Source organism: Pelobates fuscus, chromosome 11 (genome assembly GCF_036172605.1).
Source record: "Pelobates fuscus isolate aPelFus1 chromosome 11, aPelFus1.pri, whole genome shotgun sequence".
NCBI lineage: Eukaryota > Metazoa > Chordata > Amphibia > Anura > Pelobatidae > Pelobates > Pelobates fuscus.
In genome coordinates, this window is record NC_086327.1 from 74810917 (window position 1) to 74834375 (window position 23459).

Here is a 23459-nt window from a genome sequence, read left to right on the forward strand (position 1 = left end):
AGCTACCTGAAAAAAAAATTGCCACCCCTCTTTTCTTGTTCTTTCCCGCCAAATTAGATCTATGGACCACTGGGAATTTTTTGTAGTTCCATAGTTTAGGCGTAGAGTTAGACCAGTGTGTTTCTTGAACGAAACCGATATCTGTTTTACTGTCAATCAATAATTTATACAAGTAGCCTCTTTTCTGACTCGAATTTAAGCCCCTTGTGTTAATAGATAGTATGTTTAATGACATACTACCGCAGCTCACCCCACACCCTCATCCCCTCTAGCCTCCCCTCAGATAGCATCCAACACTCAAATCCATTCATACTTTCGCCAGTCGGTCCTATATATTTGGACCTCCTGGTGAAACTCCAACTTTCTATTACCACATTCAATCCATAATATGAAGTTCTGTGTACAGTCTTCATATTTAACCCTGCTGCCGTCGCAGGACCCTGGACCAGGATAGTAGGCATTTTGTTCTTTGTTATACTCCCTCTATCCTTCAAATGATTCTGCCCTTCTTTTCCCCTTTTCTTTCAAATCCTATTTCTAGAGGCGTTACGATGTTCTTTCCCTCTATCCGACCACAAGATCTATCTACTAAGTCCCCCTTCTACTGACTTTTATTTTATCTGGGGCAATTCTATCCTCCTATTTTTATCTTCCAATACTCCCTTCCCCTAGCCCTTGGTTATAGTCTCCCTTCTCCTCCCTTTATGTGATATTCATACAAAATTTGTATAAGCTTGTGATTATTGTGAAACTCACTTCATTCATTTCATTCACATACATTAAATAATGTGTCAATAAGTGTATCTTATGCTTTAAGCTCATTTTCCCTATACATTGCTCTATATGTGAATCTATAATTATTGCTCTATATGTGAATCTATAATTATATTCATTATATACGTGTGTGGGTAGCGCCTGTAGCATTCCTAAAACAGTTTAACACCTTTTCTACCCGTATCAAAAAATCTTATAAATTATTTTCTAGATTTGTGAGTGTTATAAACTTCTTTTTCGTTCACTTCATACTGCTAAGTTAATTTATATGTATTTATATTAATTATAACTTTAAATCTGTGATTACCCCTCTATAAATTTTACCATTTCTATACATTTCCATATGTGAAAGAGAATAAAAAAAATAAATAAATAAAAGGAGAAGGAGGAGGAGTTCGGTTTGACTAAGGGATAAGTTTCAAACTTGTCATCTTCTGCTTTAGTGCCAAGTTGTCTCTGAAGATATATGATTTATCTTTAAAAAAGACCATAATTGCCGTCGGGAACAGTCACTTGTATCTGATCTCCTTATTCCTGAGAATAACTTTTTCTTCGGAAAAAGTTCTTCTTGCTTGTCTTGTCTTTTGAGATAAGTCCTGATAAACTTTTAAGTGTCTCCATTCTTCCGTATCTAGGATCCCGTTCCTTATCTTCTGCATTATTTGTTTTTTCATCCAAAAACTGTAGAAGCAAATCATAACATCTCTTGGATTGGATTTGTCGGTTCCATTTGGTCTAGCCAGTCTGTGGAATCTTTCAAAGGTCTCAGGGCCCAGCGTCTGTCTGGATAGTATTTTTGAAAAGAAACTGTTCAAGTACAAATATAGGTCTTCTTGTAAGATTGATTCCGGTATGCCTCTGACTCTTACGTTGTTTCTCCTGGAGCGATCCTCTAGGTCGGTCAGCTTGGTCTCAGTATCCTGCAATCTCTTCTCTAGCTGTATATTAGATATTTTAATTTGTTCATATTCCTCTTGTACTTTTTGTAATATGATTGCCTGATTTGAGAATTTCTCAAAGAGAATGGCGATTTCCGATCTAATATCTTTAGAGTTATTTTCAATGTCCGTTTGGATCTTTTTATGTAGATTGTCCAGCATTTGGGTTAAGAGTTGTTGCGTCAATCCCTGTGGGTTTTTTGACAGGTGTGGTAAGTCGTCCTCCGATATATTGGATAATTGATGTGCAGAAAGCTGAACATTTTCTAGAGGCAGAGATTTTCGTTGCCTCTCTGGTTCTGTGCAAACAGCTTTAGGTGAATAAAATGCACCAATCGTTGCCTTCTTTTTCTCCATATTTTTGGCTCTCTCTTTTTTAGTAGCCATACGTATTTCTAGCGCTCCTAAAGTGAACTTTAAACTTTATACTCCACTAAGGATGGCTGTGGAGTTTAAATCACTTTTAAGTCACTTTGTCGCTTTCGGCCAGTTATCTCCCAGTTCTCTCCTTTTCCTCTTCACTGTATTAAACGCTAGATTAAACTTTACATTCCACTAAGGATGACTGTGTGGTTTAAATTGCTTTATCACATTTAACCCAGTTGTCTCCTTTCCTCTTCACTGCAACACCAGACAACTGTCTCTTTAAATTAACTCTTGTTTGTCGAATATGAAATAGAGATCAGTGGATAATGGAAGCATATATATATATATATATATTTTTTTTTTTTTTACACACAAAATGTATTTTATACCCGCTGGGACCACTTTCCTTCCCACCCTATCACTGCCAGAATCAATCTTCTATCTATAAGCGTAAATACCTTCAGACTGGAGATTTATGCGTACTTGTCAGCCCAAATCAAAACTCAGCGTCTTCTCTTCCTCTGTATATCAGCAACCCCCAAGAATTCTTGTTTGTCAGACATATACCGTAGTCGGAATCAGTGTCAAATGAATGCCTCAATGTAACTACTTTGTATCTTTGTAGATGCTTTTCAGCTACTGCTCAGCCGGTTATCCTGCTCGTGGGAATCAATGCCTCAATGTAATAGTTTGTAACATTGTAGCAGCTTTGTGACAGCTGCTCAGCCGCTTGTTTAGTACTCGCTGGGACCGCATTCATTCCCATCTTCACGCTGCCAAATCAGTCTTCCATTTACCAGACGTAAATACCTTCAAGCTGAGGGTTGTAGTATCGGTTCTTGTAGCAGCTTTGTGGCAACTTTGTAGCAGCTTTGTAGCAGCTTTGTTGCAGCTTTGAAAAATCTTCAGCTGCTCAGCCGCATAACAGAATCTTTGCCTCGCTGCCTTCAAATTTTTCAGCGCCGTTCTGCCTGGCGTCCTCGCTGCCTCACTTGCTTCGTTGCCCCACTTCCTGGTCCGTGAAGGCGCGCGTACGCACCTACGTCACATTCCGCCTGCCCATCTAGCCACACTCCTGGTATATTAAACAAGGATTCATCACTGTTAGGGTTTTGGCTAGTCAACAATGTATAAAGTCGCGACTCTTCTTCCTTTGGTACAGATATTGTCATTATACCTGAAGGTCCCTTGAACTTTAAAGATGTTGTTCCATTTGGTAGAAACGTTATCTGCGCTTGTAGTTTTGACAACAAATCACGTCCTAGCAGTTGGACTGGACATTCAGGCATATAAAGGAATTGATGTTTTACTACGTGGCCTCCCAATGTACAGAGTCGACTTTTAAGAACCGGTTTAGCAGCACTCCTTCCAGTTGCTCCTATTACGGTGATGGTTCTTCCAGATGGAGGAGCAACTAGGTCAGTCACCACCGAATGTTCAGCACCAGTATCGATCATGAACGCACTCCTTTTTCCCCCTATTGATACATCGACCATAGGCTCCGCTCGGCCAAGGGGGATAGTGCCCGGTCGGTATCAATAGTCCTCCATGACCGTGTCAGCCAATCCTACAAAGTCCCTATCTTCTCTATCGCGGGATCTCTGCGCTGCTGGATAATACCTGTCTTCTCTAACACTTCCTCTATTGCTACCATTATTCCCTCCAGGACCTCCTCTACCTCTCGCTCTGCCTCTATAATTACCATATCCTGCCCTAGGTCTGTCTCTCTCATACTGTTCCCTTTGTGGACACTCACTTCTCCAATGCCCTTCTTCCCTACAGTACGCGCACTGATTCCTACTCAGGGGTTCCCTATTCCACTTACCATCGCCTTTATCTGCTCCCCTATACACCTCTTTCTCCCTTCTATCTACGCCTGCGATCGCTACCGCTAGCATATCTGCCTTTCTACGCATCTTGCGCTCTTCCTCTTTCTTCGTTTCTGTTTCCCTGTTCATATACACTTTATTCGCTACCTCCATTAGTTGGGTTATGGACATCCCTACGAACCCTTCTAACTTTTGTAGCTTGCGCTTTATATCTCTGTAGGCTTGGCTGACAAAGGCAGAGTTAACCATCCGGGAATTCTCAGGGGCCTCCGGATTAAAGGGGGTATACAAGCGGTATGCCTCCAATAATCGGTCATAAAAGACACTGGGCAATTCATCACATTTCTGCAATACCTCAGCCGTCTTAGACATGTTAATCGCCTTCTTTCCTCCAGCTTTCATGCCAGCAATAATAGCGTCCCTATAAGCTTTTAAATGAACCAAGTCTGCGCCATTGACATTCCAATTTGGATCAGCATTTGGATAATGTGCTGTGGCCCATGCTGCTGGGTTGGCCTGATTTTGTGTACGGGCCTCTTCTTCCAGCGCTTTAATTGCCGCTTGATTTATCCTAGTCCTTTCCTCGTTATTAAACAATGTCATTAATAATTGCTGGCAATCAGCCCAAGTGGGATTGTGTGTCTGGACTATTGAAGTAAACAGATCCGTCATGGCTTGAGGCTTTTCAGTGTAAGAGGAGTTATGGGTCTTCCAATTAAAGAGATCAGTGGTTGTGAAAGGGACATAGTCGTAGACTGGATCAGCATATTGTATCTGGCTGTCATCGTTAATGTGTGTCGGGCCAGGAGTCAATCAAAGTGGCATTTGTTGGGGTTGGAGAGTACCGGTCAGTTGTCGGGTTAATATGGGGCTTCGTAGAGATGCGTCAGTTAGGGGTTCCGGTCGAGGGGTAGTAAGGCAAGGGGATGGGGAAGCTTTACTATGGGGAAGGTTGGTGAGTAAAATATTCCGGGCCAGCTAGGGGGCCAAATCTGGGTATGTGGAGTTAACGGAAGCAGGTATCGGAAGGGGAGGGTTTGAAACAAAGGGGCTGGGCTCTGAGCTAGAGGAGGAAGTAGGTGGGGACAACGGGGCAAGGGGAGGAGCGTTTCCAGCAGCACCTCCTCTTCCTCTTCCTGTGGAGGAGGAGTAAGGGGGCGGCATAGGGATCTCAGACTCAGGGGGCGTGTCCAAAATGGGCGTAATTACGGCCTTAGTGGACAAGCGAATCCTGGCCACCATGAGGCGACATTGTTCCTCGTGGCATACTCGGATCCATTTTGGCGAGTCATTTACGGCCTGCCTCCAACAATCAATATAGGGAAACTGGCCGTAAAGTTCAGGCCTACCTGATACAGCCACGTGTACACGCTGTACCAGATTAGGATCCAAACTGCCACGTGGTGGCCATGCGGCAACCAAAGTAGGCCATTCCCTACTACACAATGTAATCAGGCGTGCTGGAGACATCTTTACCCCAAAATCACATGCTTTATATCCCTTTTTAAAATTCTTTATTATACATCCTAAGGGATCCAAAATCGTCGAAACCGACGCGCCCATACTTAACAATGGAGCGTCGTTTCCAACAGAAACTATACAAACACTCTACCAACGGTCACACCCGTTCCCTCGGCAACAGCACCACGTGGTACAGTTACTAAGTGAAACGCACACAACAAAACACTCAGGGAATTCCCGTACACACAGCTGTTACACCAGTCACTAAGTAACTAATACTGTGCCCTTTGGCGAAACTATACGGTCACCCACGCTATAATTCCCTATATTTGAATTACCCGTCTATATCATACCCCAGTAACATCGTCTTTACAAACAGTAGTTATAGTACGGTTAGCATAGGTTAAAGTACAATTTAAAGTCACAGTACAATTAGTAGTGGTTATGGTGTTAAAACATGCAACATAGACGACAATTATTAGTACTTATTTATAGTGTCAGTAATTATACATGGTTATGGTACCATGCGCTATAATACAGTTACACACTATTCACACTCTCGCTAGACGGCAGAGCTCACGCTATCTAGCAAGATATACACGCTAATACAACAATCTTTAACACATACAATTCCCAACTAATCTATTGGCCAGTACCTTGATGGACTACCTAAAACTATCTACATAAGTTTTGGTTAGCCACACTGCCCAAGCACCACATATAGCGAACTAGAGGGCGGAATTTACAACAGTACCCTCTTAGTCTATCTACTCTATCAATAGTCTAGTGGGTTCCAAATTTACACGCCTTCCCACTTAGCCAAGATAGGTTGAGATCTAGCGGACCGAATTTAGACAGGCGCCGCTTAGTTTCCAGGTCCCTCCGACCTAGCGAACAAAATATACACCCTAGAACGCTAGTCTAGACAAGACACCGGTGTCTGGCTAGGGCTATTTACACCAGAACCCCGCCTGACTCCAAACCAAAATTAAACGGGCTTACTAAAGGGCGTTTAATTGAGCGGTGCGCCTTCGCTCCTTCCCTCCACTGGAGGGGGCAGATAACCCCTTATGGGCCTACCGCACAATCGGTATCCAATACCCCTAGTGGGTCCGCCGTCTAAAACAGCGGTCGTCTTACCTCCTCGTTCCTGAACCTGAGTTCACACTCATCGACGGGGACACCCCAGCACTTACTACGTAGAGGCCCATGATCTCCTGGACAACAAACCAGTGGCGCCGAGACGAAGGGAGGTCCACGCAGAAGTTCAGGGGTGCAGCCGTAGAGAACGTGGGCAAAGATAGACCGTCTCACGCCTCTGCTTCTCAGCTACCGTTGAACGATGAGCTTCCCGGCCAATGAACCAAATGATACCGGAGAAACTGACGGAAGCCAAGCACACAGAGATGGACACAGGTTTCTTCAGGAAGGAAGAGGTTCTTTATTCGGTTCACCGATCGGGACTCAGAGGGACTGATGTCACCAAAATACAACAAGTTCTGAGCCCCGGACACTAGTGTAGGCTCCTTATATAAGCATGTAACTCCTCCCATAAGTTGCTCCACCCACACATTCTCTTACCCAATCAATCGAATAAGAACTAACTTCCTATTTGACCGCATGGCTTGCCCAGCACAATGGAGGAGGGGAATACTACATCCGGTATTCTCGCACATGCTCCGTACACTACTGATCGTATCTTTGCCACGTGCAACCAACCGACCGATACACCAGTATATGCACGTACACATGCCACGTGGTAATCTCGGCCTACTAAATTTATTTTTACCGAGATTCCACCACAATAGTAAGGCAGTCCAGTCATCTCAAGATAAAGCTGTCTCCCTGTAAACAATCAAGTGGGCCAGTTCAGATGAGGAGAGCTTTGAGATTTTAGGCCACCAGTGCAAGCACAAACCCACCCAATACTGGGCCAGCAAAGGGCCTGCACAGTACCTTCCTGTTGCAATACTTTGATAACCGGTGTTCCAAATCACCTTCACTTAAATTCAGCAAAAGAATAGTTCTCTGAGTCTGCAGTCCATAAGCACTGTATACTAAAGGCCCAAGGTATTATTGTCAACCTGCCCCCATGTGCTCTTGCAAACCCTCCCATGAAAAGCTGGAGCTGCCAAATTTAAGTGCACTTTATGTATATTCATTTATTCACATTTAGTTTATTATTTATATTTTAATATATACTTAATAAAGGTTATGTTTAGTTCTACTAGAGCATTGTTTGCCACATTTCCTGTGGGGGAATCGTTTTTATCATTTGTACTTCTGGAAAGTGTTACGCTAGTGGCCTGCATGGAATCGGTCAAATAGAGTTTAATGTATATAAAAAAATAACACCAACACTGTTTGACCCATGTTAACACCTGCCCTCAGTGACTTTGAATCAAAACAGTGTCATTATTTTCACTATTGGCAATTTTTTTTTTTTATAATTCTTTTTTTATGCGTGCTGCAAACTCAAATATAATGGCAAAAAAGTCCAATGTATCAAAGTCTCTTTTCCTCAAAGAGACTTTGATACATATAACTTTTTTGCCATTATAGTGGTATTTTATATTATTTTATTATTTTATATATTAATAAATTGTTTACTACCTATATACCACCTTTGGCATTTCCTGCTATTTTTACAAAGAAGGCTTGTAGTCCTTAACTACATCTACCTTTAGACCAGAGCCGATGTGGAGGGCTCTGGGTTTGTAAGTACATATTTTACTGTTTGGATATCACTACTGGGACCCACAATATTGCACTATATATGTTTGTGTTTAATCTAGAGAACAAAAAGAATAACCATCCAAGAAGGAAAAGGGTCGCCTCTACGGACCCTACAAGCGACTATATAATTTTAGCTCCTGAAAGTGTGAGTGGGCATATGGGCATATTTTCCCTATTTTTTGTACACTGTCCCTTTATATCACAGTATACACTATGTTTGGCAATTTTGTTTTGTGTCTTTAAGGTACTACATACCTACATTGTGATTTCTATATTAAGAGATATCAAAAGGTAGAGGTACTGCTTTATATTCCGCACTTTATATCACAAGATACATATTATCAGCGCTTCACCTTCACCTTTCTACCCAATGTTTTAAGATAAGAGTTTGGTGTTACAGCGGCTGTTTTTTGCGGTGTTATATAACAACCACCCACCCTCTCATAGTAGCGCTAGTACATTCTGTTTTCTATACATTGTCAGCAGCAGGGATGGACTGACAGCCTCCTGGGCCCCCGGACAAAATTAGATCCAGGGCCCTACGAAGACAAAATATTAAAGGAGCACTATAGTGCCAGGAAAACAAACTCATTTTCCTGGCACAATAGGGTCATTAGGTTCCCCCCACCTGCTGGGCTGAAGGGGTTAAACTGTTTAAGAACAGTTTGACAACTTACCTGGGGTCTGCTGGGATATGAGGCTGTAGCAGGGCATAGGAGCAGTGGTGTGTGTGATTGGTGCAGTATGTGTGAAAGGTTCAGTGTGTGTGTGGGGGGGGCAGGGTGCAGTGAGTGAATGTGTAGGGTGTGTGGGGCAATGTGTGTGTGGCTGTGTGTGTGTGGCAGTGTATGTGTGTGTGGGGCAATGTGTGTATGTGTGTGTTGGGCAATGTGAGTATGGGGAGAAGTGTGTGTGGGGCAATGTGTGTATGGGGGCAATGTGAGTATGGGGAGAAGTGTGTGTGGGGCAATGTGTGTATGGGGGCAATGTGAGTATGGGGAGAAGTGTGTGTGGGGTAATGTGTGTATGTGTATGGTGTGTGTGGGGGGCACACTGTATATATGGGTTAACAGTGTATGTGTGTATATGGGTGGGCAGTGTTTGTGTGTATATATATATATATATATATATATATATATATATATATATACACACACACACACATAGGTGGGCTGTGTATGTATATATGGGTGGGCAGTGTATGTATATATGGGTGGGCAGTGTATATATATATATATATATATATATATATGGGTGGGCAGTGTGTATATATATGGGTGGGCAGTGTGTATATATTGGTGGGCAGTACGTGTATATGGGTGGGCAGTAGGTGTATATGGGTGGGCAGTGAATGTATATGGGTAGGCAGTGAATGTATATGGGTAGGCAGTGAATGTATATGGGTGGGCAGAAGGTGTATATATGGGTGGGCAGTGTATGTATATGGGTGGGCAGTGTGTATATATGGGTGGGCAGAAGGTGTATATGGGTGGGCAGAAGGTGTATATATGGGTGGGCAGAAGGTGTGTATATGGGGGGCAGTGTATGTATATGGGTGGGCAGTGTATGTATATGGGTGGGCAGTGTATGAATATGGGTGGGCAGTGTATGTATATGGGTGGGCAGTGTATGTATATGGGTGGGCAGTGTATGTATATGGGTGGGCAGTGTATGTATATGGGTGGGCAGTAGGTGTATATGGGTGGGCAGTAGGTGTATATGGGGGGCAGTGTATGTATATGGGGGGCAGTGTATGTATATGGGGGGCAGTGTATGTATATGGGGGCAGTGTATGTATATGGGGGGCAGTGTATGTATATGGGGGGGCAGTGTATGTATATGGGGGGGCAGTGTGTGTATATGGGGGGGCAGTGTGTGTATATGGGGGGGCAGTGTGTGTATATGGGGGGGCAGTGTGTGTATATGGGGGGGCAGTGTGTGTATATGGGGGGGCAGTGTGTGTATATGGGGGGGCAGTGTGTGTATATGGGGGGGCAGTGTGTGTATATGGGGGGGCAGTGTGTGTATATGGGGGGGCAGTGTGTGTATATGGGGGGCAGTGTGTGTATATGGGGGGGCAGTGTGTGTATATGGGGGGGCAGTGTGTGTATATGGGGGGGCAGTGTGTGTATATGGGGGGGCAGTGTGTGTATATGGGGGGGCAGTGTGTGTATATGGGGGGGCAGTGTGTATATATGGGGGGGCAGTGTGTGTATATGGGGGGGCAGTGTGTATATATGGGGGGCAGTGTGTATATATGGGGGGGCAGTGTGTATATATGGGGGGGCAGTGTGTATATATGGGGGGGCAGTGTGTATATATGGGGGGCAGTGTGTATATATGGGGGGCAGTGTGTATATATGGGGGGCAGTGTGTGTATATGGGGGGCAGTGTGTGTATATGGGGGGCAGTGTGTGTATATGGGGGGCAGTGTGTGTATATGGGGGGCAGTGTGTGTATATGGGGGCAGTGTGTGTATATGGGGGCAGTGTATATATGGGGGCAGTGTGTGTATATGGGTGGGCAGTGTATATATGGGGCAGTGTATGCATATGGGGGGCAGTGTGTGTATATGGGGGGCAGTGTGTGTATATGGGGGGCAGTGTGTGTATATGGGGGGCAGTGTGTGTATATGGGGGGCAGTGTGTGTATATGGGGGGCAGTGTGTGTATATGGGGGCAGTGTGTGTATATGGGGGCAGTGTGTGTATATGGGGGCAGTGTATGCATATGGGGGCAGTGTGTATATATGGGGGGCAGTGTGTATATATGGGGGGCAGTGTGTATATATGGGGGGCAGTGTGTATATATGGGGGGGCAGTGTGTATATATGGGGGGCAGTGTGTATATATGGGGGGCAGTGTGTATATATGGGGGGGCAGTGTGTATATATGGGGGGCAGTGTGTATATATGGGGGGGCAGTGTGTGTATATGGGGGGGCAGTGTGTGTATATGGGGGGGCAGTGTGTGTATATGGGGGCAGTGTGTGTATATGGGGGCAGTGTGTATATATGGGGGGGCAGTGTGTATATATGGGGGGGCAGTGTGTATATATGGGGGGGCAGTGTGTATATATGGGGGGGCAGTGTGTATATATGGGGGGCAGTGTGTATATATGGGGGGGCAGTGTGTATATATGGGGGGGCAGTGTGTGTATATGGGGGCAGTGTGTATATATGGGGGCAGTGTGTATATGGGGGGCAGTGTGTATATGGGGGGCAGTGTGTATATGGGTGGGCAGTGTGTATATGGGTGGGCAGTGTGTATATATGGGTGGGCAGTGTGTATATATGGGTGGGCAGTGTGTATATATGGGTGGGCAGTGTGTGTATATGGGGGGGCAGTGTGTAGATATGGGGGGCAGTGTGTAGATATGGGTGGGCAGTGTGCGTATATGGGTGGGCAGTGTGCGTATATGGGGGGCAGTGTGCGTATATGGGGGGCAGTGTGCATATATGGGGGGCAGTGTGCGTATATGGGGGGCAGTGTGTATATAGGGGGGGCAGTGTGTATATAGGGGGGGCAGTGTGTATATAGGGGGGCAGTGTGTATATGGGGGGGTAGTGTGTATATAGGGGGGGTAGTGTGTGTATATATGGGGGGGCAGTGTGTGTATATATGGGAGGGCAGTGTGTGTATATATGGGAGGGCAGTGTGTGTATATGGGAGGGCAGTGTGTGTATATGGGAGGGCAGTGTGTGTATATGGGAGGGCAGTGTGTGTATATGGGTGGGCAGTGTGTGTATATGGGTGGGCAGTGTGTGTATATGGGTGGGCAGTGTGTGTATGGGGGGGGGGGGGGGGCAGTGTGTGTAAGTGCCTGCTTACCTGTACAATCTGATGGTTTTCTCCCTCCATCAGCACTTATCAGGCCAGGCTCCTCTTCTCACCCTCCATCCATGGTGTCAGTGTGCTCCGTGTGAGAGGGAAGCAGGGGGTGTGATGTCACTTCCTGCCCCGCCTCCCATCCTCACACTGAGCACTGAGCACTGAGCACTGAGCACTGAGCACTGAGCAGAGAGAGAGACCTGGCAGTGAGAGCTGGTATAATGCTGCCAGGTCTCTCACTGAGTGGAGTGGGGGGATTGATGGGTAGCAGGGGCCCTTCGAGTCATTATGGGCCCCTGCAACCTTCTTGCAGCACTTTTTTTGCACAACTTCCTTCTGCTGTGGAGATCTCTGATTTCCACAGCAGAAGCATGGCTGTGCTGCCGGGCCCCCTGACTGACTCGGGCCCTCGGTCCATGACCGAACTGCCCGACCTGTCAGTCCGCCCCTGGTCAGCAGACTATTTATGGTTCTAGTACCTTACTTGGATCAGTGGGGGTTTGGTAGGAGTTGTGTTGCCAGTCGGTGAGTCGTGTGAGTAGGTCTGCTCTTCTTCTCGGTAGAGGTGTAGTGGTCTTGGGATCAGTGGAGACTACTCGTGAGGGGTGGTGGCCCTAACCTAAGGGCTGTCCGGGGGGTGAATTCCGTCTTGGGCCGCAATATGTGTTCTGTGAACGCGGTATTGTGTGCAGCGCCCTCTCTAGCAGGCTCTTATAGGAGGTATTAAACTAGTTTCATAACTTGTGCAGCGGTAACAACTATGTGTGTGAGGGAAAAGGAAGGCATGCATTATAAAGCATGAGCATTGTGTATCGCCTTTGAGTAGCAGGGTTAGGAGACTTCTTCCCCCTACCTGTCAGGTGGCCTACGTGTCTGTTCTCTGCGTTCTTGGTATGAATGTTTTTGCGGTTGCCAGGTTCCAGGCATGGGCGGTGCTCTGATTGGGCTTGTTCAGTAGGCCCAGTTTTTTTAGGAGTGCGGGAGCATCGGTTCCTGAGGAGAGTTTGTGTGTTCCCCTGGTGGGTGACTAGTAAGATGCGTGGGTTACCCCAGCTGGCATGGTATCCCCGCTGTGCGCAGCTGACTGGTGAGTTCACTGAGCAAGTTTCTCCATTTGGAGGGTGGTTTTAGTTAAAGGGACTCTCCAGTGCCAGGAAAACAATCCATTTTCCTGGCACTGCAGGTCCCCTCTCCCTCCCCCCCCCTCCCCCCCCATCCCAGGTTGCTGAAGGGGTTAAAACCCCTTCAGTTACTTACCTGCATCCAGCGCCGATGTCCCTCGGCGCTGGTTCAGGGTCCGCCCACGCTCCTCCCCGCCGACGTCATCCGGCAGGGAGACCTATTGCACATGCGCAGCCGGCGGCGGGGGAAACCTAATGCCATTATGAGGATCTAAATTCCCTCCCAAGTATCCAATAGTGTAACGTTTTAAAACTGACTGCAATATATTCATTTTTGAGAAATAAAGGAAATCCTAAAATAAAACAAAAATATAGAGCTTACTATGCACACATCTCGACTCAGTACTGCTATTGGGCAAAATAGCTTGTAGGACAAAAAGAAAACCTTGGAGGGCACAAGGCAGGTTAAAAAAAAATAAATCAACAACTATCAAAACATCCAAAATATTGGTAGACTCTATTAAAAGTACATAGTACAAAAACCCAAGTATGACAGGCTTAGTGAGAAGGAGATTACAATATAAAAAAAACTATACCATAATTTATAATGTGCTTACTTCTGAGCAGTACTGTAGCGCAGTCCTATGGACCTGTCCAATTGTTTTTTGTTTTGGGCTGCATGCTCTATATCCATGCAATTTAAGTACACTGCACTCAAAGTTTATATGTATTTCAATATAGTGAATTCCTTTCTGGATTGAAACAGAAGGGATTCTAGCAATTATACTCATAATTGTGAGATTGCATTTACTAATCCTTTAAACATTGGAAAAACTAATAAGGTTTGATTTTTAAAGAATTTAGTATCTATTGAGTCAATCCATCTAATTCAGTTATTTGCTCTATTCTTTGCATTTTACCAGTTAAAGCATTTCATGAAGAATGTTAATTTGGACATATCCAATGATAATTTACATTTTGAAAATGGAGAACCAGCAGGACAGTATGACATTGAAAACTGTGTTATTGCTCCAAATCAATCAATACTACTTAATCAAGTTGGCAGTTTTAAATATTCTGCACCAGCTGGACAGCAATTGACAATTAATGAAAATCTCATACAGTGGAACCACATGTTTAAAAAGGTGACTTCTATTTTTATTATTTCAATTTGTATAAAATATTGTTAATATATAGCAATAAAAATAAAATCAAAATCAAAATTGTATATTGATTAAAGCAAATCAATTCATTAATAATTAAATTAAGCGACCTTAACTGAATAATACTCTGTAAAAATACAGTGCTTATGAACATCTTCTCCAGTCTAGGTAAACAGTGTGTATTTAATTTACTAACATGACATTGGGCTTATGCACACTAAGCAATGAACTATAGTTATCTGAAAACTAAACTGCAAATGTTTGGCAAAAATTATTTAGAAAAACTGACTTGCATCTTTGTCAGTGTTAAATCCTAGTTTTATATTAATCTGGTAATAACAAAGAATGTTGATCTTTTGTCAAACATGAAAATAACAAAACAAGGACAATGACAACACTATAGTATCATCTAAAATTAATTTAAAAAAAAAACTCATATGGCATTAGAGGTAAACTAGACGCACCCAGATCACTTCATCCAATGTATTTTGAAGTCTGCAATGTGAAACATTATTGTTCTGTAAGCTTTACATTGAAGGACATTGGTCTCCTTTCCCTACGGCTGAGCACACTGGGGTCTCCGGTGTGCACGGAAGGGAGACCATGTCTGCCACGATACGAGACATGGCGAGGAAGTTACAGGTAAGTGGGAACATGACAGTACCCCCTTTCTAAGATGCCACCTCTGGAGGCATAGTGATGCAGGACGATTACCAGGGCCAGCCATGGGAGGTATCGTGGAATAGGTACATTACGTATATTTTCCTGTACAAAGAGTCTTTCATCTGATACAGGATAACCTTCAGTTGTGGTAGGCAGGGCTGCCATCAGAAATTTTGGGGCCCCCCAGTGCCTGCACCCGAGTCCCCCCCCCCCCGAGTCCGCCCACAGGGATTCAGTGTCTGCAGGGCCGGTGCAAGGATTTTTGCCGCCCTAGGCAAAAGTAAAGTTTGCCGCCCCCCCATGTGACATCACAATGCCCCACCCATATGATCTGCCATGTTAACTAACACAGTGCTGCAGTGCCGCTGTGTTTACAATGAAAGGCCTGCAGGGACAGGCTATAGACACCAGAACCACTACATTAAGCTGCAGTGGTTCTGGGGACTATAGTGTCCCTTTAATGTGCTAGCCCTGCAATGTGCCTGTGGACCGGAGGGGAGATCAGAGATCTCCCTCCCCGGTCCGCAGGCACTATGCTGACAGCCGGCAGGAAGGGAGAGGGAGTGAGAGAGGACCCGGGAGCTCTGCCTGCAGCTCCTCCATGTCTTCATCTCGCGAACTTGGAGCGTTGCCGCGGTAACCATGGCAAGACTCCAAATCTCGCTAGAGTGAACTCTAGCCCTGGAGCGCGGGTTAGAGTTCACTCCACACTGGAGCCACCAATTAATCCCCACTGGGACCACCAGGGAATCCCACCGGGACCACCAGGGAATCCCACTGGGACCACCAGGGATCAAGAAATGTCCCCCCTCCTCCCAGTAAAGGTAAGAAGGGAGGGGGGACATCAATATTTATTTTAATTAAATAAAAAATAAATAAATGTATTAAAATTAAAAAAAACTACCCTTATCACACACACTCTACACACATACACTGCCCCCCCATACACACACACTGCCCCCCATACACACACACTGCCCCCCATACTGCCCCCATACACACACACAGCCCCCCATACACATACTGCCCACATACTGCCCCCATACACACACACTGCCCCATACACACACACTGCCCCCCATACTGCCCCCATACACACACACTGCCCCATACACACACGCAGCCCCCCCACACACACACTGCCCCCCTACACACACACTGCCCCCATACACACACATTGCCCCCCATACTGCCCCCATACACACACACTGCCCCCATACACACACACACACACTGCCCCCATACTGCAACCATACACACACACTGCCCCCATACTGCCCCCATACACACACACAGTCCCCCATACACATACTGCCCCCCATACTGCCCCATGCACACACACACTGCCCCCATACACACACACTGCCCCTCATACACACACACTGCCCTCCGTACACACACACTGCCCCCCATACTGCCCCCATACACACACACAGCCCCCCATACACATACTGCCCCATACACACACACTGCCCCCATACACACACACTGCCCCCAATACACACACACTGCCCCCCTACACACACACTGCCCCCCATACTACCCGCATAAACACACACTGCCCCCCATACACACACACTGCCCCCATACACACACACTGCCCCCCATACTGCCCCCATACACACACTGCCCCCATACACACATACTGCTCCCCATACACACCCACTGACCCATACACACATACTGCTCCTCCATACACACACACAATACACACATAGACTATCCCCATACACACACACACACTGCCCCCATACACTGCCGCCCCATACACACACATTGCCCACACTGCAATACTCACACACACACACACTGCAACTGTTACACACACATGCTGTCCCACACATACACTGCATCCCTGACATACACTGCCGCCCTCACTCACACACTACAACCTTCACACACACACACTGCTCACACACTGTCCCCCTCACACACACACACACACACACACACACTTCACCCCTTACACATTGCACCACTCACACACACACCACTGCTCCTATACCCTACTACAGCCCCATTTCCCAGCAGACCTCAAGTTGTCAAACTGTTCTTAAATGGTTTGACTACTTACTCTGGGAGAGGGTCCCGGCACTATTGACACCATACTGCCATACTATTGACCCCCCATACACACACACTGCCCCCCATACTGCCCCCATACACACACACAGCCCCCCATACACATACTGCCCACATACTGCCCCCATACACACACACTGCCCCATACACACACACTGCCCCCCATACTGCCCCCATACACACACACTGCCCCATACACACACACAGCCTGCCCCCCTACACACACACTGCCCCCATACACACACATTGCCCCCCATACTGCCCCCATACACACACACTGCCCCCATACACACACACACACACACTGCCCCCATACTGCAACCATACACACACACTGCCCCCATACTGCCCCCATACACACACACAGTCCCCCATACACATACTGCCCCCCATACTGCCCCATGCACACACACACTGCCCCCATACACACACACTGCCTCTCATACACACACACTGCCCCCCGTACACACACACTGCCCCCCATACTGCCCCCATACACACACACAGCCCCCCATACACATACTGCCCCATACACACACACTGCCCCCATACACACACACTGCCCCCCATACTACCCGCATAAACACACACTGCCCCCCATACACACACACTGCCCCCCATACACACACACTGCCCCCCATACTGCTCCCATACACACACTGCCCCCATACACACATACTGCTCCCCATACACACCCACTGACCCATACACACATACTGCTCCTCCATACACACACACAATACACACATAGACTATCCCCATACACACACACACACTGCCCCCATACACTGCCGCCCACACTGCAATACTCACACACACACACACTGCAACTGTTACACACACATGCTGTCCCACACATACACTGCATCCCTGACATACACTGCCGCCCTCACTCACACACTACAACCTTCACACACACACACTGCTCACACACTGTCCCCCTCACACACACACACACACTTCACCCCTTACACATTGCACCACTCACACACACACCACTGCTCCTATACCCTACTACAGCCCCATTTCCCAGCAGACCTCAAGTTGTCAAACTGTTCTTAAATGGTTTGACTACTTACTCTGGGAGAGGGTCCCGGCACTATTGACACCATAACCACTACACTGAGCTGTAGTGGTTATTGTGTCTGAATTATTTATTTACATAATATACAAGTGCCCCTCCCGAGATCAGGCTCTGGATCCGCCACTGTTCTGGTGGTGGCAACAGCATGCGTTGATTGGCGTGCTGTCTGGCTGACCGGTGCCGATGAATGCTGTCTGACTGTGCAACTAGCTCCTTGCGACGACCTCCCCCTGCTTCCAACTCATCTCCTCCTCCTCTCTGTCTCCCCATCTGAACTTTCCCCCTGTTCTTCTTCTCTTTTAGCGGGCACCCAGGTGACATCCACGGACGCATCGTCATCATCAACCGCTTCACTTGTATGTGACAACTCAGCAAAGGAAGCAACAGCGGGTACAACATCATCATCATCACACCGTATGTCCATGTGTGTAATGCTGCCTGACTGAGACATATCCCTGTTATCTACATCCTCTGGCAATAATGCTTGCGCATCACTCATTTCTACCAACTGATGTGTAAATAGCTCCTCTGACATATCAAGTGAAGCGGCTGTGGTGCTAGTGTTGGTGGTGGCGGCAGGCGGGCGAGTGGTAACTTGAGAGGTGCCCGAAGCTAAGCTGGAGGAAGATGGTGCATCAAGGTTCCGAGCGGAAGCTGTAGAAGATTGGGTGTCCCGTGTTAGCCAGTCAACTATGTCCTCAGAACTTTTCGAGTTCAGGGTACGTGGCCTCTGAACACTGGGCATTATTCTAGGGCCAAAGGGAATCACAGCATCACGACCACGACGGCCCCTGCGGCGTGGCCTGCCTCTGCCTGTCATTTTTTTTCGATTAGTGGTACTATGCGTGCAAGCTACTGTGACAACAGATATGAGTGTCACTGTGCACTGGCAGAAGTTGGCAGAGTAGACGCTGTAGGCCTGACACACACGCTTGCAGACAACTAACTGCTATTCAATCTATTACAGTCAATTTTTTTATTTATTTTTTAAATGTACACTACTGTTACACCAGATATGAGTTGCACTGGTGTGACACTGTGCCCTGGAAGGCCTGAAACGCACACGTGTGAAGGAAACTGACTGCTATTAATTCACAGTCAAATTTCCATTTTTTTTTTAATGTGCACTACTGTTACACCAGATATGAGTTGCACTGGTGTGACACTGTGCCCTGGCAGGCCCTGAAGCGCACACGTGTGAAGGAAACTGACTGCTATTATTTCACAGTCAAATTTCCATTTTTTTTTTAATGTGCACTATTGTTACACCAGATATGAGTTGCACTGGTGTGACACTGTGCCCTGGCAGGCCCTGAAACAAACACGCGTGGAGGAAACTGACTGCTATTATTTCACAGTCAAATTTCTAGGTTTTTATTTTTTTTTTTAAATGTACACTACTGTTACACCAGATATGAGTTGCACTGGTGTGACACTGTGCCCTGGCAGGCCCTGAAACGCACACATATGAAGGAAACTGACTGCTATTATTTCACAGTCAAATTTCTAGTTTTTTTTTTTTTTTAAATGTCCACTACTGTTACACCAGATATGAGTTGCACTGGTGTGACACTGTGCCCTGGCAGGCCCTGAAACGCACACGTGTGAAGGAAACTGACTGCTATTATTTCACAGTCAAATTTCCATTTTTTTTTAATGTACACTACTGTTACACCAGATATGAGTTGCACTGGTGTGACACTGTGCCCTGGCAGGCCCTGAAACGCACACGCGTGAAGGAAACTGACTGCTATTATTTTAGTCAAATTTCTATTTTTTTTTTTTTTTTTTAAATGTTCACTACTGTTACACCAGATATGAGTTGCACTGGTGTGACACTGTGCCCTGGCAGGCCCTGAAACGCACACGTGTGAAGGAAACTGACTGCTATTATATTACAGTCAAAAAAGTTTTTTTTTTTTTTTTTAAATGCAAGCTATTGTGACACCAGATATGAGTGGTGGCACTGGGCAAGTGGGCACAGTATACGCTGTGAGCCTGACACACACGCAGGCAGGCAACTGCAATTAGATTACACAGGGGAAAAAAAGCAGACTGATGTTCTAGCCCTAAAATTGCTTTTTGTGGTGCTGTCCTTACAGCAGAGATCAGATGAGTCCTTAAGGACTGTAGTGGACACTGAATACACTAGCCTAGCTATCAATTTCCCTATAAAATCAGCAGCAGCACACTGTCCCTCCTCTCACTAAGAATGCAGCTTCAGAATGAATCTAAAATGGATGCTGTCCAGGAGGTGGGAGGGTCTGGGAGGGAGGGTCTGCTGCTGATTGGCTGGAATGTGTCTGCTGACTGTGAGGTACAGGGTCAAAGTTTACTCAATGATGACGAATAGGGGGCGGACCGCACATCGCATATGTTCGCCATCCGTGGCGAACGCGAACAAGCTATGTTCGCCAGGAACTATTCGCCAGTGAACCGTTCGGGACATCACTAGTTGTGACTGATCAGTTTATATGTTTCATAACAGTTTGACCATTTTTGAGTTTGCTACTTACATTTGTTGTTGTTTACAGTGTTTACAACCATCTTCAGTCTCATATGAATTGTTACAAACTGCTATTTGTAACTGGCCCTTTAAATGAGAAATTGCCCTGATTCCTTGGATTGTGGAGAAGCCTATTTGCCAGCCTCTTCCCGCATGACTATGGCCCTGGGAGATTGGGCCCTTTAAAACCAGTATTCGGCCATACCAGAGTGTATGTCACTCATTCTGGCCCTTTAAATCCTGTGGGGAAGGATGGGTACTTTTTATATGGCACTTCGGATACAGTCGAAGTGCTGAAGTTGTCGAAGTCGTCAAAGTGGCCGCCATTCGACAAAGGAACACGTGGCGGCGGCCATTTTAATTTAGTCGAACGCGGTCAGCGGTGTATGCTAAAGATTCTATGGAACTAAAATCGTCTACGCAAATACATGAACACCGCTGACCCTTACCGTCGCCTTCACTTCAACGCTTCAGTTAAAGTCGAAGTACGTTCGACTATTCAAAACCCCCGTTGAACGGTGCTATTTGCACGAACGGACCCGTTCGTGCATTCGAAGGGGACTTAGCCATTTTTCTACAGGAAATTGACCGACCGCACAGCCCAAATCTATGAAACTGTTTTGGGCAGGAAAATGTGCTTGTGGTTGGTCATAAAGGACTTCCATCTAACTTTTGATCTACTGGATGGATTTGGCTGATTTTTGAAAGCGTTTATGTTTAAAGTGTGCTGATTCATAATACGTAATTTTTATGGATGTATCGTTTTAAAGTTACAGTGTATGTGTAAAAACTGTATTTTTCCTGCTTGTGATAATTATGTTAACCAATTGTGTAACATAATTATATCACAGGCAGAGGGGAGGATTTTGTGTGTAATTGCTGGGAGTGTTTTCTGTAATGTACGTGTGTGATTGGTTGTTTTGTAACGCCCTGTGCATAGTCCTATCTAAGGGAAACCTGCATAAAAGAAGTTTCTTTTGGTGCCAATAAACAGAATGACTTGTCCCTCTAACTTGCAGCCTTGACTCATGTTTGTAGGGGGCAGCTATAATCACTACAGGGATTGCTATGCTCTTCATACTCCCTTAGCTACTGAGCTCTTGTAAGAGCTCTTGTTCCTGATCCTGCTTCGCTCTACAGAAGGAAGAGGTTCACCTACTGGAGCCTGGTCATAGGTCCAGGGTGCAGAGCAGACGGCGAGATACCAGCCCAGCAGCGGTGGTTCGTGGGTTCTGCAGTAATTATGGGGGCTACACAGTAGTTATGGTGTCTACGGTGCTGATGGTCCTTTGGTGAGCGCTGATGGTCCTTTCTACGGTCCAACTTCCAGCCAGCCTGGAGGCAACCGTAACATGAATATCATTCCTTGTAATATACTCCCATGTTTTCTGCTAATTATTTAATTTTCATCAACTTAAGCAGTTCTAATTGCCATCAAAATCATGGCATCATTTTGAAAAACCTACCAAATCATCTATATTCCAAATCTTAGAGTTTGGCCTGATCGCAGAGCATCTTTGGTGTACTCCAATGTGACATAAAAGTATAAGAAAGAGTGTGTCAGGTTCTAATTTTACTTCTGAAACACTAGAATAGTAATAAATTCAAATGGGTCTATATACAGTGAACAAAATTATAAACGCAACACTTTTGTTTTTGCCCCCATTTTTCATGAGCTGAACTCAAAGATCTAAGACTTTTTTTAATGTACACAAAAGGCCTGTTTCTCTAAAATAGTGTTTACACATCTGTCTAAATCTGTGTTAGTGAGCACTTCTCCTTTGCCGAGATAATCCATCCACCTCACAGGTGTGGCATATGAAGATGCTGATTAGACAGCATTTTTATTGAACAGGGGTGCCTTAGGTCTGACTGCAGTTCGTTGTCATAACCAACTTGAGTGGGCAAATGCTCACATTCGATTGCGTCTGGTACTTTGGAGAGGTGTTCTCTTCACGGATGAATCACTGTAAAAGAGAGATGTGTCACATCCTGTTCTGTTCTGCAGAGATGTCTGGCCTTGGCTTCTGGTATACAGTACTCGTTTTACAATTCTTGTTTAGTTTTTATTGGTTTTCTGCTTTTCTATTCTGTGTCTGGTTTTCTTTATGCTGGGTTTTCTGGGTTCATTCCTTTATTCCGTTCCTGGAATTCCCAGTCTCCTGGATTCCTTTATATGTTTGTTTTATATTGCCACACCCTTTCCTTTTCCATTAATCCTTTTGTTTCAGTTGGTTCCTGCAGGCAGTTGTTCCAAGTCCTCTGCCCCTTTCTTTTCTAAATCTCCAATGTTTTACATATATAGTACTTAGTTGTGTCTCCTCTTGTTTTGCCTTGTGTCTCTGGTCTTGTTTTATTTTGTCTTGTATTCCCAGTTCATGTACAGTCCTGTCCTGCCCTGTTCATGTTTCCCTCATGTCTTGTGTACATGTTCTGGGTTCTGCTCTCTGTCCTGCTGGTTCTGGGTTCTTCTAGTCTTGTCTTGTTTTCTTGTTAGGTGCCTGTCCGAGACTTGCCTTGTTTCAGTACTGGATACATATCTGCTGCAGAGCCTACCTATCCAGTTCCTGGGAGGTCTGCATATCATCAAGCTCCTAGGTCTTGGATCCACTGAAGCTGCATCAGGGCCCTGGTATGTGGCCGCACAAATGCTGGTTACCCTGCACCAGGTCCTGATAGTCTATTTCTATGCTGAGACTTCCTTCATCATCATGAGGCACTCAGGAATCCCGGTCTCTGTACCGCGATCCATGACAAGATGGCAGAAAGCGTGTATGGCGTTGTGTGGGTGAGCGGTTTGCTGATGTCAACGTTGTGAATCGAGTGGACGATGATGGCAGTGGGGTTATGGTATGGGCAGGCGTATGTTATGGACAACGAATACAGGTGCACTTTATTGATGCCATTT

At 45.8% G+C, this 23459-nt stretch overlaps 1 protein-coding gene across 1 annotated transcript in view; it reads left to right on the forward strand.

Moving 5' to 3' along the window:
- Nucleotides 1-12593: 12593 nt before the first annotated feature.
- Nucleotides 12594-23459, forward strand: part of LOC134576890 (vomeronasal type-2 receptor 26-like) — a 36069-nt gene continuing 25203 nt past the window's right edge. Inside the window, exons 1-2 of the mRNA XM_063435569.1 lie at nucleotides 12594-12611; nucleotides 13977-14198. Of these exons, the coding sequence (XP_063291639.1) occupies nucleotides 12594-12611; nucleotides 13977-14198 (240 nt within the window). The remainder of the gene's footprint in view (nucleotides 12612-13976; nucleotides 14199-23459) is intronic.